At 43.6% G+C, this 14,164-nt stretch overlaps 1 protein-coding gene across 1 annotated transcript in view; it reads left to right on the top strand.

Moving 5' to 3' along the window:
- The first annotated feature begins 11,395 nt into the window (after window positions 1–11,395).
- CACNA1F (calcium voltage-gated channel subunit alpha1 F) overlaps window positions 11,396–14,164 on the top strand; it is a 60,969-nt gene continuing 58,200 nt past the window's right edge. Inside the window, 2 exon segments of the mRNA XM_070934453.1 lie at window positions 11,396–11,494; window positions 13,172–13,311. Of these exon segments, the coding sequence (XP_070790554.1) occupies window positions 11,411–11,494; window positions 13,172–13,311 (224 nt within the window). The 5' untranslated portion in view covers window positions 11,396–11,410.

The raw sequence follows: 14,164 nt of genomic DNA, 5'->3' as shown, positions 1-14,164 counted from the left end.
AAACAGTGCGAGCACCCGCGTTTGCGGCTGCATTGAAATTTCTGCAATGATTCTTATTAATACCTCACTTTCATTTATGGGGGGAAACAAAGGAAGATATCAATGAACGCAGAAGTTAGAAGCATTGGTCTCTCTACATGATATTTATGGTTCTGCTATGCCGCGCCTTTTGCAAAGCAAGCGTTCCGCAGGGCATGCCGGGGGTTGTAGTCTTTCTGTACTATTAGCAAGCAAGGGGAGGAGGACGGGCAACTAGAAAGCGGGCGATTAGGAGCAGCTGTCCCCTAGCAACTGAAACCTCGTAATGTCAGCCAAATCTGCCTTAGGCTGAAACATTTTCCCTCAACTGCATCAGGTTATAACCTTCCACCACTTATGAGAAGTAAATTAAACGCGGCCTAACTGACTGCTAAAAAGGCCATGATCGTTTCCTGTTAAGATATGTGATTGGACAGTATTGCAGTTTAATTAAAAATGCAAATATTGGCCAGCTATCAAACCTGGCAGCCACACACATACATAACAGACTGGGATGGAGAGTGAAAGCCAAGGCAGTTTAAAACAACCCTCTTGAAATATGTTGATGCCTCAAGCTGGAAAATAAACTGCTGAAGGTAGGCATTTTAACATGGAGTTTCTCTTGCTCGTTTAATGGAATAGCAAGCCTCCATTAAGCCAACCAACCAACCTTTTCTTGTTAGAGAAAAGTTCCTGGAGGAATTTCATTCTTCACTTGCAAAGAAGTATTGGACATTTCTCTCCTTTATTTTTTTTTAATCATACAATACTTATAAGAATATTTCAAGGTGAAGCTTGTTTTGGATTAGATTAGATTAGAATTTTTTATTGGCCAAGTGTGATTGGACACACAAGGAATTTGTCTTGGTGCATACATACACTTTCGGTGTACATAAAAGAAAAGATACATTCATCAGGAATCATAAGGTACAACACTTAATGATAGTCATAGGGTACAAATAAGCAATCAGGAAACTATCAATATAAATCGTAAGGATACAAGCAACAAAATTACAGTCATACAGTCATAAGTGGAAGGAGATGGGTGATAGGAACGATGAGAAGATTAATAGTAATGCAGACTTAGTAACTAGTTTGACAGTATTGTGGGAATTATTTGTTTAGCAGAGTGATGGCATTCGGGAAAAAACTTCTTGTGGCTAGTTGTTCTGGTGTGCAGTGGTCTATAGCGTTGTTTTGAGAGTAGGAGTTGAAACAGTTTATGTCCAGGATGTGAGGGGTCTGTAAATATTTTCACAGTCCTCTTTTTGACTTGTGCAGTATACAGATCCTCAATGGAAGGCAGGTTGGTAGCAATTTTTTTTTCTGAAGTTCTAATTATCCTCTGAAGTCTGTGTCTGTCTTGTTGGGTTGCGGAGCCAAACCAGATAGCTATAGAGGTGTAGATGACAGACTCTGCTATGTACGGATTGGCTGGAATCTATATAAGGTTTCATGCTCACCGCTGATTGGCTGTCCGGACCGTGGGAGATTTAACCTGCTGTAATTGGCTGACTGGTCTGCCTGGAGGTCCTTAAAAAGGCGAGCTCCGGCAGCCTAGCCGGCAGAGCACAGTCACATTTTGCTAGAAATAAAAAGATGCTGAATTCACTAACGACTCTCGCCTGTTGTTGTGCGCCAATCTAACAGACTCAATAATTCCTCTGTAGAACTGTATCTGCAGCTCCTTGGGCAGTTTGAGCTTTCTGAGTTGGTGCAGAAAGAACATTCTTTGTTGTGCTTTTTTGACGACATTTTTGATGTTAGGTGTCCATTTTAGGTCTTGAGATATGGTAGAACCTAGAAATTTGATTGGACACTGTTCATTCTAGGAGGGGAGGGATGTTATGTATGGATTGGCTAGAATCTACATAAGGTTTCATGCTCACCACGGATTGGCTAGAATCTGCATAAGGTTTCATGCTCACCGCTGATTGGCTCTCCGGACCGTGGGAGATTTAACCTGCTGTAATTGGCCGGCTGGTTTGCCTGGAGCTCCTTAAAAAGGCGAGCTCTGGCAGCCTAGCCAGCAGAGCACAGTCACATTTTGCTGGAAATAAAAAGGTGCTGAATTCACTAACGACTCTCGCCAGTTGTGTGCCGATCTAACACTGGCGACGAAGGACAAAAGGGACCTGAGAACTTGCTCATGAACCACACAGCTGTTTTGAAACAAGGACCTCCGACCACCTGCACAAATGACATTGCAAGTATCACCCGCCCCAGCGATCTTTGACCCGCAGGCGGAAGACTGGCATATATACATGGGCCGTTTCAGAATGTTCCTGGAGGCCAATGATTACCAGGACAGGCCGGACAACAGGAAGCGAGCATTATTCCTGACCTACTGCGGCACCAAGATCTACAAAATGGCACAGACGCTGATCGCCACAGCAGATGTTGAGACCGTCGCCTAGGCCACCCTGCAACGTGCCCTGGAGGACCACTATGCACCATCCGCCACCCCCATGGTCAGCTGAAATGAGTTTTACCTCCGGCACCAATGAGAGGGAGAAACCGTCAATGATTTTGTAGCCAGCCTCCGGGAGATCGCTACCAGATGTGAGTTCATAAATCCCGAATAAATGATGAAGGACTGGATCATCCTGGGGATGAGGGACCTTGCTCTACAAAAGAAATTGTTGATAAGAAGAGGGGTCTCATTCAAGGACGTTGTCGAGGAGGCCAGGGCTGCAGAATCATCAAACAACTCGGCAGCAAATGTAAGGAAGACCAGCAGGTTGCACCACACATACCGGGAGCCCGACTGGTCAACTGAAGTCCCTGAGTACGATGACAACTGGGACGACACTGATGACACCATCCACCGCATGTACCCAGAAAAGTGGCAGAACCCCAGCGATGCGGAGAGCAGGCAGCCACGTTGCCCGGGTTTCCACACAAGGGCGGCTTGCCATTTCCAGGACGCAACATGTCGCCGATGCCAAAGAAAGGGCTACATTGCAGAAGCTTGCAAAGTGCCCCAACTCATTCCCTTTCAGCCAAAGCCTATAGCATCATCAGAAAGACTAGGGAACCCTAGAGCTGGCCAACAACGGAGCAGACAAAGAGAGGACCAATATCAAGCTCCCAGAGAAATCCATCACACAACCGTGGGACACACAGATGCATATGAGCAGGAGAAATACCACGCAGTTGTGACCATTGAAGGGGAACCATGCAAAATGAAGCTGGACACAGGGTCATATTTTACAATAGTATCCTGGCAAACAATCAAGAAGTTGAACCCAGCCGCAAGCAGGAAGTTCCTGAAACCGCCAAATGTCTGCCTGAATGACTATCAAGGGAACCGGATAGAGGTACTAGGCAGAATGGAGGTCAAAGTAACGTTCCACGAGTTCCAGGGCCGGCTGCCGCTCACGGTCATTGGCAGCCACCGGCCATCACTGCTGGGAGTAGAATGGTTTAAACCCCTGGGCCTGGACATCACCGGACTGCACAACATAACCACCCACGAACTGGACCAGCTGTTGGCAGAGTTCGCGGACGTCTTCGACGAAGGCCTAGGTAAATATACGGGGAAACTCATTTCATTTAACCTAGACCCCCATGTAACCCCCATCAGGCTCAAACCCTGTAGGGTACCATTTGCTTTGCGGTCCAAGGTCGAGGAACAATTAGACAAGCTCATTGCCCAGGGAATCCTCATGCCAACCGACCATGTGGTGTGGGAGACACCCATAGTCACACCCGTGAAGCCAGATGGGTCCGTCCGCATCTGCACGGATTACAAGTGTACACTAAACGAGGCCCTCCAGCAGAGTGCGTACCCAGTGCCCGTGGTGCAACATCTGTTGCATTCCCTAGGAAGCGGGAAGATATTCGCCAAGCTGGACCTTGCCCAGGCCTAGCAGCAGCTGCCAGTAGACGAAGCCACCGCTGAAGCACAAATCATAGTGACTCACGGGGGCATTTAAATGTACCAGGTTGCAGTTTGGGGTCAGCGTAGCCCTAGGACTTTTCCAATGCCTAATGGAGCGGCTACTGCACGGGATCCCAGGAGTGGTGCCATACTTCGATGACGTTTTTATATTAGGGGAGTCAAGAGGCCAGTTGATGGAACATGTGCATGAAACCTTGGGGAGGTTCCAGAAAAAAGGACTCAAAGTGAACCCTAAGAAATGCAAAATTGGCGTAAGGCAGGTAGAGTTCCTGGACTACCTAATAGATGGGTCGAGCATCCATCCGACTGACAGCAAGATGAAAGCCATTAAGAGCGCCCCCACCCCGAAGAATAAGGCAGAACTGCAAGCCTTCTTAGGACTGTTAAACTGTTGTGACTCTGACCCCCGAGCCCGTCTTATTGGAGGGAGAAGACTCTGAAAGTGAAGGAGAGGAGTTGGCAAGGCCTCCCTCTCCAGGACCCTCCTCTCTGGCAATGCCTCAGGTGTCTCCCGAAGGAGAAGAGATAGGCCAGGAGACAGGCATCTCCGAGCAGCCGCAGTTAGACAGCGACAGAGATAAGTCTTGGCTGGATCCCCGCCAGCATCAGAAAGACAAGCACACGCAGCAGAGAAGGAGGTGTGCCAGAGATTAAGCTGAGTCACTGGACCACACCCCACAGGGGATAAAAGGGGGTGTGGTGGCCATTCAGGCTTTGTGACGGACAAAACTGAACAGCTAGCAAGTCATACCGTGTCTCTGGAACTTCGTTATCTGCCTTCCTTGGATTTATTATGGACTGGACTTGACAATTCTTTGGCTTTGTGAATTTATTTTGGTTTATCTGATGGAGGAGGAACACCTCCCTCTATAAGTAAAGTTTTTGGCAAGCAACTACTGGGTTGCTGCCAATTGTGTTATCAAAGGAAATTGTTGTCTGCAAGTTTATTTTAACTCCTAGCTGACTGTTTGTATGCGTGTGTGAGACGGGGACAGAACATAAACTTTTACAGCACATTTTTACAACAGAAGGCCACCATTGCTGAACCGCTCCACAAACTCCTGGGGAAGACGACACCGTGAACATGGGGACGGAGGGAAGACCAAGCTTTTGCAGCAGTGAAAGACCTCCTCTCGTCCGACAGCATCCTGATCCAATTTAATCACACATTGCCCGTTTGGATCACCTGTGACACCTCCCCTTTCGGAGTTGGGGCGGTCCTCAGCCACCGCCTACCAGATGGAATGGAAGCACCGATAGCATACTACTCCAAGACCCTGTCATCAGCCGAGCGCAACTACAGTCAAATTGATAAGGAGGCCTTGGCCGTGGTGGCAGGGATCAAGCAGTTTCATGAGTATGTATACGGTAGGCATTTCGAGATTGTAACTGACCATAAGCTCCTATTAGGACTCCTCGCCAGGAACCAACAAACCCCACCATACATGTCCCCAAGGATGACCAGATGGGCCATTTTTCTCACATCATACGACTATAAGCTGATCTGCTACCCCGGCAAAGACATCAGCCACGCCAACGCTCTCAGCCGCTGCCCACTGCCAGAATTGGTGGAAGACCCCGCACCCACCACCCAAGTGCTGTTGATCGACATCGACCTGGCCAGCCCAGTGACCGCCAGAGACATAGCTGAACACACCCAAAAAGACAAAACGTTACGAAAGGTTCTGAACTGGGTGTTGAGGGGGTGGCCACAGGAGAACCTGGGGGAGGAGTTCAAGAGTTACCACAGCAAGCAAACCAAACTGTCAACCATTAAGGGCTGTTTGCTGTGGGGAGAAAGGGTCGCCCCGAGGAGCACGCTCAACTGCCGACCGGGAAGCAGACGAGCAGGAACCAGGCCTACCCAGTGGCCCAACAGGGAGACTACTCGCCAACCATGGTTCTTTGGGATCAAGGGCGTCCAGCGGGAAGTGACGGTTTCAGAAGCCGAAGGAACCAGGCCGGAAATCGACTCGCGGGCCAAGGAGCTCCAGAAGGTTCCTTCCCAGGCAGCTGGAGGATCACCAGACTCGACCGCTGCAGCCACGATCCCGAGGACAAGTGGACTACGCAGGTCCAGTAGGAAGCCAGCGCGCCCCGCCTACCTAGAGGATTACATCACATACGTAGGCAGGGGATTGGACACTGTTCATTCTAGGTGAGGAGGGGTGTTATGTACGGATTGGCTAGAATTTACATAAGGTTTCATGCTCGCCACGGATTGGCTAAAATCTGCATAAGGTTTCATGCTTATCGCTGATTGGCTGTCCAGACCGTGGGAGATTTAACCTGCTGTAATTGGCCGGCTGGTCTGCTTGGAGCTCCTTAAAAAGGCGAGCTCCGGCAGCCTAGCCGGCAGAGCACAGTCACATTTTGCTGGAAATAAAAAGGTGCTGAATTCACTAACGACTCTCGCCTGTTGTTGTGCGCCGATCTAACAGACTCAATAATTCCTCTGTAGAACTGTATCTGCAGCTCCTTGGGCAGTTTGAGCTTTCTGAGTTGGTGCAGAAAGAACATTCTTTGCTGTGCTTTTTTGATGACATTTTTGATGTAAGGTGTCCATTTTAGGTCTTGAGATATGGTAGAACCTAGAAATTTGAAGGTCTCTACTGTTGATACTGTGTTGTCTAGTATTGTAAGAGGTGGTAGTACGGGAGGGTTTCTCCTAAAGTTTTTCATACAAACCTTTGCAGCATTTTATTGGCTGGGAGCACACAGAACCCCTGATTATTTTTTTGCCTGAGTGGGTGCACAGTACAGTATTTCTGGCTGCTGCAACTTTACCTGGAAGAATTCTAAGAAGAATTTTAACTATAAATTAACTATGTTTTTATGGCAGGTTGATGAAGTATTTTGTTTGTTTGTTTATATTTACTATTTCCTAACCACCCATCTTTTTGAGATGTTCTCTGGTTATAAAAATAGTTACACTATAATTGTTAAAGTAAACAGAACCGACTGCAACTAATTAAAAACTTAAATTTTAAAGGCTTTGAGGAACAAAAGGGTTGTAGCTTGAATTTGCAAATACTGGGTACTGTAGATACATTTAGAATTTTCTAATTGCTTAGTGTTACTTTTATTGGGACTGTAAATGTGTGATTGATGTTATGTAATTCTAACTTTTAGTTAATTTTTATTTTTATTTTATTGTGTCTAAGCCTTTTGTAGATATTTGGGTAAAGGTGAAATTGGTTGACTAAATCTTTGTAAGTATTTTTGTAACAATTTCCTCTATAAAATGCCATCTTCCTGGCAAGCATTCATCTACCTTCATTTTTTCAGGGGCACTTGGAGAAGGCCAATTGCAAGATTTAGATATAGGCAAGATGGTCTTCCAGGTAAATGAACCCTGAAGTTGATAAACAAGATTTGGATGGTGTTTGTACCACATATGCAGTGGTGGGATTCTGCTGGTTCTAGGGAGTTCGGCCGAACCCTTTGTTAAATTGCTGGCTCTCCCCGCCCCTTGCCCCACCCCTCCGCACCACTATTTATTGCCAATAAATAGTGGTGGGCGAGGGGCGGGCGAGTCAGCAATTTAACAAAGGGTTCGGTGTTTTTTTGTAATTTTATTGGCCCACAGAGCTTCAGCATAGGCTAATTAGCCCTTGCTTAGATCGGCTCCCGACTCTCAGCTGATTTGCTCTCAGCTGTTTTGCTCAGGGCTCTGCTGCTTGCTTGCAAAGAGTGCTGATTTTTTTCCCCCTAACTATGCTGAAAAACGAAACAGAAAGTAAAGCAGGCTGTTGGCTTTGCTGTTGTCGCAACATTGGAAAATTAGGCAGGCAGATTTCATTTCTTTTTCCTCACCAAAAAAGGTAGGTGCAAATAATGGGAAATTTAGGGGAAAAGAGGAGAGTTCAAGATTTTAAAACACAAAAGAAAAAAGCTCTATTTAACTAGGGAATTGTAATAATTGAGATACTATTAATTGTATATTGTGTTGAAAGCAGAAATGATTAAGTTGTGGTTTGGAGGAATATATGGGGGAAATTATTTGGTTTATTATTATTGGTAAATATAATTAATTGATTTATAAGAAATTGGATTGCATGGAAATAATTGGAATATTCATGTTCATATTGATTAATATACAAAAAAGGTAGTTATATAACTAATTGATTTATATTAAAATGTTGAATTTATATTAAACAACTGTAATATTACATAATTAACCAATGTGAGGATGGATATAAAAATAGATGACAATGGGAAGGGGTATAATATAGAATAGAAGGGAAAATTGAATTTGATTAAGATTAGAGATGAAGATGAAGGGTAATATTGGTTTTTTACAAAAAATAGATGAGGAATAAATATGGCAAAAAGGAAATATAGAAATTGTAAATTTAATTGAAATGACTAAACACTGTTTAAATTTGTGAACCGGCCAAATACTCTGTTCAAAGAAAATACATTGAATGTTTGTATGTGTGTTTCTAATTATTGTTATTTATTTATATTTGTTCTCTTTTATTCTTTAAAGTTTAACAATTCATTCTTTATCTTAATATCTTTATATTTGTTTGGGGTTGGCTTTCTTTCCTTTCATCTTTTTTATTGTACAGCAATCTTTCTCCTCAAACCTACCACCTCTCTCTTTTCTTTCCTTCTTACTTTCTCTTCCTCCCCTTCTTCTTCTCCTCCCTACTTCCTCTTCCTTTCTCCTTCTCCTCCTCTCTTCCTCCCTCTCTTACCCTCACTCCTACTCTAATTTCCCTTCCCTTCCTTCATCTCTCTCTATTGCTGTATCCTTTTATGCATATGGACTACTCAGGGGGCTGAAAAAATTATTTCTGACTGGTCCTTGTACTTTTGACCAGTCCTCGAACTTACGACTGTCCTCACATTTTACGTTTTCGCCCTATCTTGTCACCATGGTGAAGAGAAGCAGTTGTGAAATGAGTGACATGGTTGTTAAGAATGCTGCAATGGGCATAAATGATGACCAGTCATAAGTGCGAAGACCGGTCAAAAGTGCGAGGACCTGTCAGAAATAACTTTTTTCAGCCCTCTGGGTAGTCCTTTTGTGCATATGGACTACTCAGAGGGCTGAAAAAGTTATTTTTGACTGGTCCTCACACTTTTGACCAGTCCTCGAACTTACGACTGTCCTCACATTTTACGTTTTTGCCCTATCTTGTCACCATGGTGAAGAGAAGCAGTTGTGAAATGAGTGACACGGTTGTTAAGAATGCCGCAACGGGCATAAATGTGAGGATGGTCATAAGTGCGAGGACCGGTCAAAAGTGCGAGGACCAGTCAGAAATGACTTTTTTCAGCCCTCTGTAGTCCCTATGCAGATAGCCACGCCCACTGGTCACATGACCAGCTAGCCACACCCACCCGGTCACATGACCAGCTAGCCACGTCCACCCGGTCACATGACCACCAAGCCACACCCCAACTAAGCCACGCCCACAGAACCAGTTGTTAAAAAAATTGAATCCCACCACTGCACGTATGGAAATATAAACTAGATAAATGCCCTTTAACCTAACATATTATAGAAAATTTAGGATATTGTGCACATCCGTTCAGTAAGCTATGGGTAAGCAGGTCATACAGATGCAACCTTTGAGTTAGAATTCCAGAATGCAATGCAGAATGCAGAATGTTCTAGAAAATCAGCGAAGCAGATAAATTCAAGCAAAGCTATATGGAAAAGGAAGGATAGGTGCACCGGACTAATATAATAGACTTGAGCTGTGTTTGTCCATGTGCTGACCCACAAATTGGCCAACTATATTTTAGGCCAGTGTGTATTGGGGTGAATTCAGTCTATGTGATTAGTTCAGTGTGTTGTACAAACCTAAAAAAGTGAATTAATTGATAAACTATGGTGTGTGAGCACAGCTAAGCCATCTGTTCAATTTTTGGTCATGGAAGAATTTTATATGCAAAAGCTCAACTATTCTGTCCTCAACATACTCAGTTGTTCTATCTTGCATTGGGATAAGGCTGTATCCCTTTTTCTAATGTCACAGAGGATCATGACTACTCTCTGGGCCACATCCTGTTGTTTGATTGCAATGTCCCTACCTCTCCACAAACTGTGACCTAACCAGCTGTGACTCCCTCCTCCCTTCCTCCTGTGCTGCCCTTTAAAGTAGGCAATCTGCCTTAATCCTCAACCCAGTAAGGGAAAGGAGGGAGAATGACGGAGAGAGAGCAAATGAGCATGAAGTAGACACAAGGGGGAAATCTGGTTACTTTCTGAAAAGTCCCTATAGTGAAAGCAAGAGGTGCATCTGGGGACTGGTACTCCCTTTTCATGAGGCCATTAGCTTTTAACTTGGCCCTCCCTTCCCATCTGGGGAGAAATACTAAAGTAATGGAGATCCCTCCTTGCACAGTGGAGAGATAATCGATCTGAACTGCTAGATTTTTTTTGGAAATTTACACATCTTCTCCTTCCCCTTTACACAACCAACCTGCAAGATGTCTAAGTCGGAGTGCAATGGAGGACGTGAGTAACCCCACGTTAATATGTTTGGTGATAGGAGTAAGAGTATGGACAGATGGAGATTTTATAGGGCAGCCTACGCATATCGAATTAGAAGCATGTATTGGACTGTATCCTCTGGGGATTGTTCCAAAAATGAGAACTGATTAGTAGTGGGTGTTCAAATGAACAGGTTTGTTGGATTTAATAAAGGATGGGGCAATTTGAGTCCTACTGTTAGAAGATTGGACAGAACTTTGATGTTACAATGGTTGTTTGAAATAAAATCCTGTCACTCTAGAAAAGAAGTTAAAGTAAGGCATTTGTGATATAGTTTAAGATTGGAACTTGGAACCGTACCGGAATAACAGAAGTATATAGATTTGATATTAAAATCAATAGGGGATATACACTGGGACAGAAATGGAAGAGAAACTTATAAATAGATTGACCTCATAGAGGCCTTCAGCTTGGATTAGTTTTCCAGGCTGAAGCATGCTGTATTGTATTTTACATTAACTGCTTCTCTTTTTTCAGATTTTTTTTTAAAAGAGGAGATTAAGTTATTTTGCCCCTTCACTCACACTCGCACACAAATTTTAAACAAGATGATGGGGTCCTACTTAATTCCTTCTGTCTCTTGTCACCATACTCTTCCTTTGCAGCTTTGGGTTCTCCAGAGGCACCACACCAATCAGCAGCCGCAGCTTTTGTGGAAGCATCAGGCCAGGCCATAGCATGGACGCTTACGAGTGGGGGTTCAGATACTTTGGGCTCTACTGGCAGCCTTGCTCAGAAGAAGCGTCAGCAGCAGAACAAGCATAAGACCCAGAGCTCCAACGTGGTGCACCGTTCACCACGAGCCCTCTTCTGTCTACATTTGAACAATCCCATCCGCAGAGCTGCTATCAGCATAGTAGAGTGGAAGTATCCTAAATTTGCAAATTAGCAAAAAGAAGAAAGGAGGGTGGGAGAAGAAATTCCTGTTTGATACCTTAACTTGAATATCTTCCAGACCTTTTGACATCCTCATCCTTATGACAATCTTTGCCAATTGTGTGGCCTTAGGAGTCTATATTCCCTTTCCAGAGGATGATTCCAATGTCTCCAACCACAATTTGGTGAGTGCCTTTCCTCAAGTTATGAGTGGAAAGAAAGTAGATGTATGAGCAGTGGGAAGTGTGTGTGAACTTAATGAATGAAACATGGACTTTGCACGTCAGACTGAAGATCTAAGTTCCTTTAGAAGGGTTTAAAGTGTAGAATTGAGAAGTGCCTCTGGAAGGCTTCTGGAGCCTGAAAAATTGCTGCTAAGCAGACAGTACTGTGTTAGAGGGATCCGTAGACACCAAAAGACAGATTCCTGCGAATTTAAGAAGTCTGACTTTGACTTCTGCTTCCTGGTTCTAACGCTACTGTGTTAACTATAGTTTCTTCCCAAAAATCCTGCATAACAGTCGCTTCACTCCTTTCTTATGGTTCCATCTTTACCTCTTGATTTCTGCCCAAGGCAATACCTTAATACTAATTAAAACTATTATCTCCTAATAGGCATTAATCTACCCATGTGACTCATGGCAGCTGAGGTGACAGTTTCCCCTCTCCACTGCCAAATCAGATCAAATTAAAATCTTAATTATGGTCATAGATTAGCATAAAAATACAATTTTTAAAACTAATATATAGTTTTAGTTACACAAGTATCTAAAAAAGCAAGTTTTTGTATTTAATGTTTTTATCCCTTTTATAGTTTTTTAAAGATTCATTTTAGATGTTATCTTTTTACAATATAGTGATTTTTAAAATGTTTTTAACCTTGTGTATGTCATATTTTTAGTTTTTAAATTTGTATTTTTTTATGCTGGTCTATCAGTGTAATAAATATTTTTATTTGAGTTGACCCCACTGCATATACCACTCTGGGTCTGGTTACTCCGACCAAAAGCTTTCAAATGCAGCTGTTCATCTGCTAATTGCAGCTGGGGTTAAGACTAGAGTTGGAGTTCAACTTCCTTGGAATAAATCCCAAATAATCCATTGACAGAAACTGGAGGTGGTGATTGCTTGTTTCTCTGAGGCAAAATTCAGAAACACCTGTAAGGTCAGGCACAATCCAATTTCCTAATCAGTTTATTGTGTATGTGTGTGTGTGTGAGAGACTTAAGCATATAAAGTTGTGCAATTGATACAACATTTGGTGAAAGGAGAGGTATTTCATAAATTATGATGTCAAGGCAGAGTTGGTTTTAACCATTTAGTTGCTAGTAAGTGAAAAGTGAGCATTAGTTGGTACAGAAAGCTGTGCTGAGACTACATTCTTTTTTCCAGCACTTGGAAGAAGTAGGATGGGAAAAGAATATGGAAAGAATAGGCAGCGTTCTGTGCTGCAGACCTATGCTTCTTTTTTGCTGTGTGTTATGCTTCCCTAATTTTGGATGCTAGGATCTGGGCAATTTTTGCAAGATGTGCTTCTGTGTGTACAGATGTCCAGCATGCTGCGCTTCTGTCATTTGTGCCTCCAGTATATGCCTCTATTCTTTCCTAGCAGGTTCTGTAAAACACTCACGGTGGTGTTGAGCTGAAATAGTGTTAATCCAGATAAATCCTTGTCATTTTTCCCTGACTGGAATTTCCAGTCCTTTTTAGTGTGGGTTTCCTGGAACCTACAATTTGGATCTTATAAATGTATTTCTTAGGGATGGCTCTGATTTTGGACTATTTGTCAACACACTTGTTTTCAAAATACAGAATGAAAGTATAACTTGGTGTTCCTGCTGCTATTCTTCTCAATTCTACAGGAACAAGTGGAATATATTTTTCTCATCATCTTCACAGTGGAAACTTTCCTCAAGATCCTTGCCTATGGTCTGGTCATGCATCCTAGCGCCTATATTCGCAATGGCTGGAATCTTCTTGATTTTGTCATTGTTGTAGTGGGGTAAGTTTTTAAAAACTATTTATTTTAGTTCGGTATATGTGTTGACTCACAGTGGTCTGATTCTTAAATATAACTTCCAAGTGAATCATCTGTTAATATAAAAGAAAGAAAAATCTATGGATACATTATGGATTATGGGAGCGAGAGGGCGCTCCCATGTGACACCTCTCCTGCACGAGCTTCATTGGCTCCCGGTGGACTTCCGGGTGCGCTTCAAGGTACTGGTTACCACCTTTAAAGCGCTCCATGGCATCGGACCTGGGTATTTGTGGGACCGCCTTCTGCCGCCAATAGCCTCCCATCGGCCAGTACGCTCCCACAGAGAAGGACTCCTCAGGGTGCCGTCAGCTAGGCAGTGTCGGCTGGCGACCCCCAGGGGGAGGGCCTTCTCTGTGGCAGCACCTGCCCTCTGGAACGATTTGCCCCCGGAGATACGGAGGATATCAGATCTCCAGGCTTTTCGCCGCGCCCTAAAAACTTTTTTCTTCCATCAAGCAGGGCTGGCGTGAAACACCCCCCCCCCCCCCGTTTTTGAGATATTAGATTTTTAATTGTTTAATGGGTTTTAGTCGTAAGGTTCTTAATTTTCGGCCAAAGGGTATAATTCTTTTAAATTTTTACATTTTGTATTGGATGTTTTTTACTTGGCTGTGCACTGCCCTGAGTCCACCAGGAGAAGGGCGGTATACAAATTGAAATAAAATAAATAAAAATAAAAAATAAATAAATTAAAAAAAAACCTATCTTTAGCTTAAGTGGAAAGAAATACAGCAGGCAATGCAAGCAAGGATGTACCGTAGAACAGAAAGTAAAATCCTGTCCTGAACGACTTCTTGTGACTTAAAGAGTTGCA

This window comes from Pituophis catenifer, unplaced genomic scaffold, assembly GCF_029215685.1.
Source record: "Pituophis catenifer annectens isolate HBS135680 unplaced genomic scaffold, rPitCat1.0.hap2 SCAF_2, whole genome shotgun sequence".
NCBI lineage: Eukaryota > Metazoa > Chordata > Lepidosauria > Squamata > Colubridae > Pituophis > Pituophis catenifer.
The sequence above is the reverse complement of the archived record's forward strand: the minus strand, read 5'-3'. Positions and strand labels throughout refer to the sequence as shown.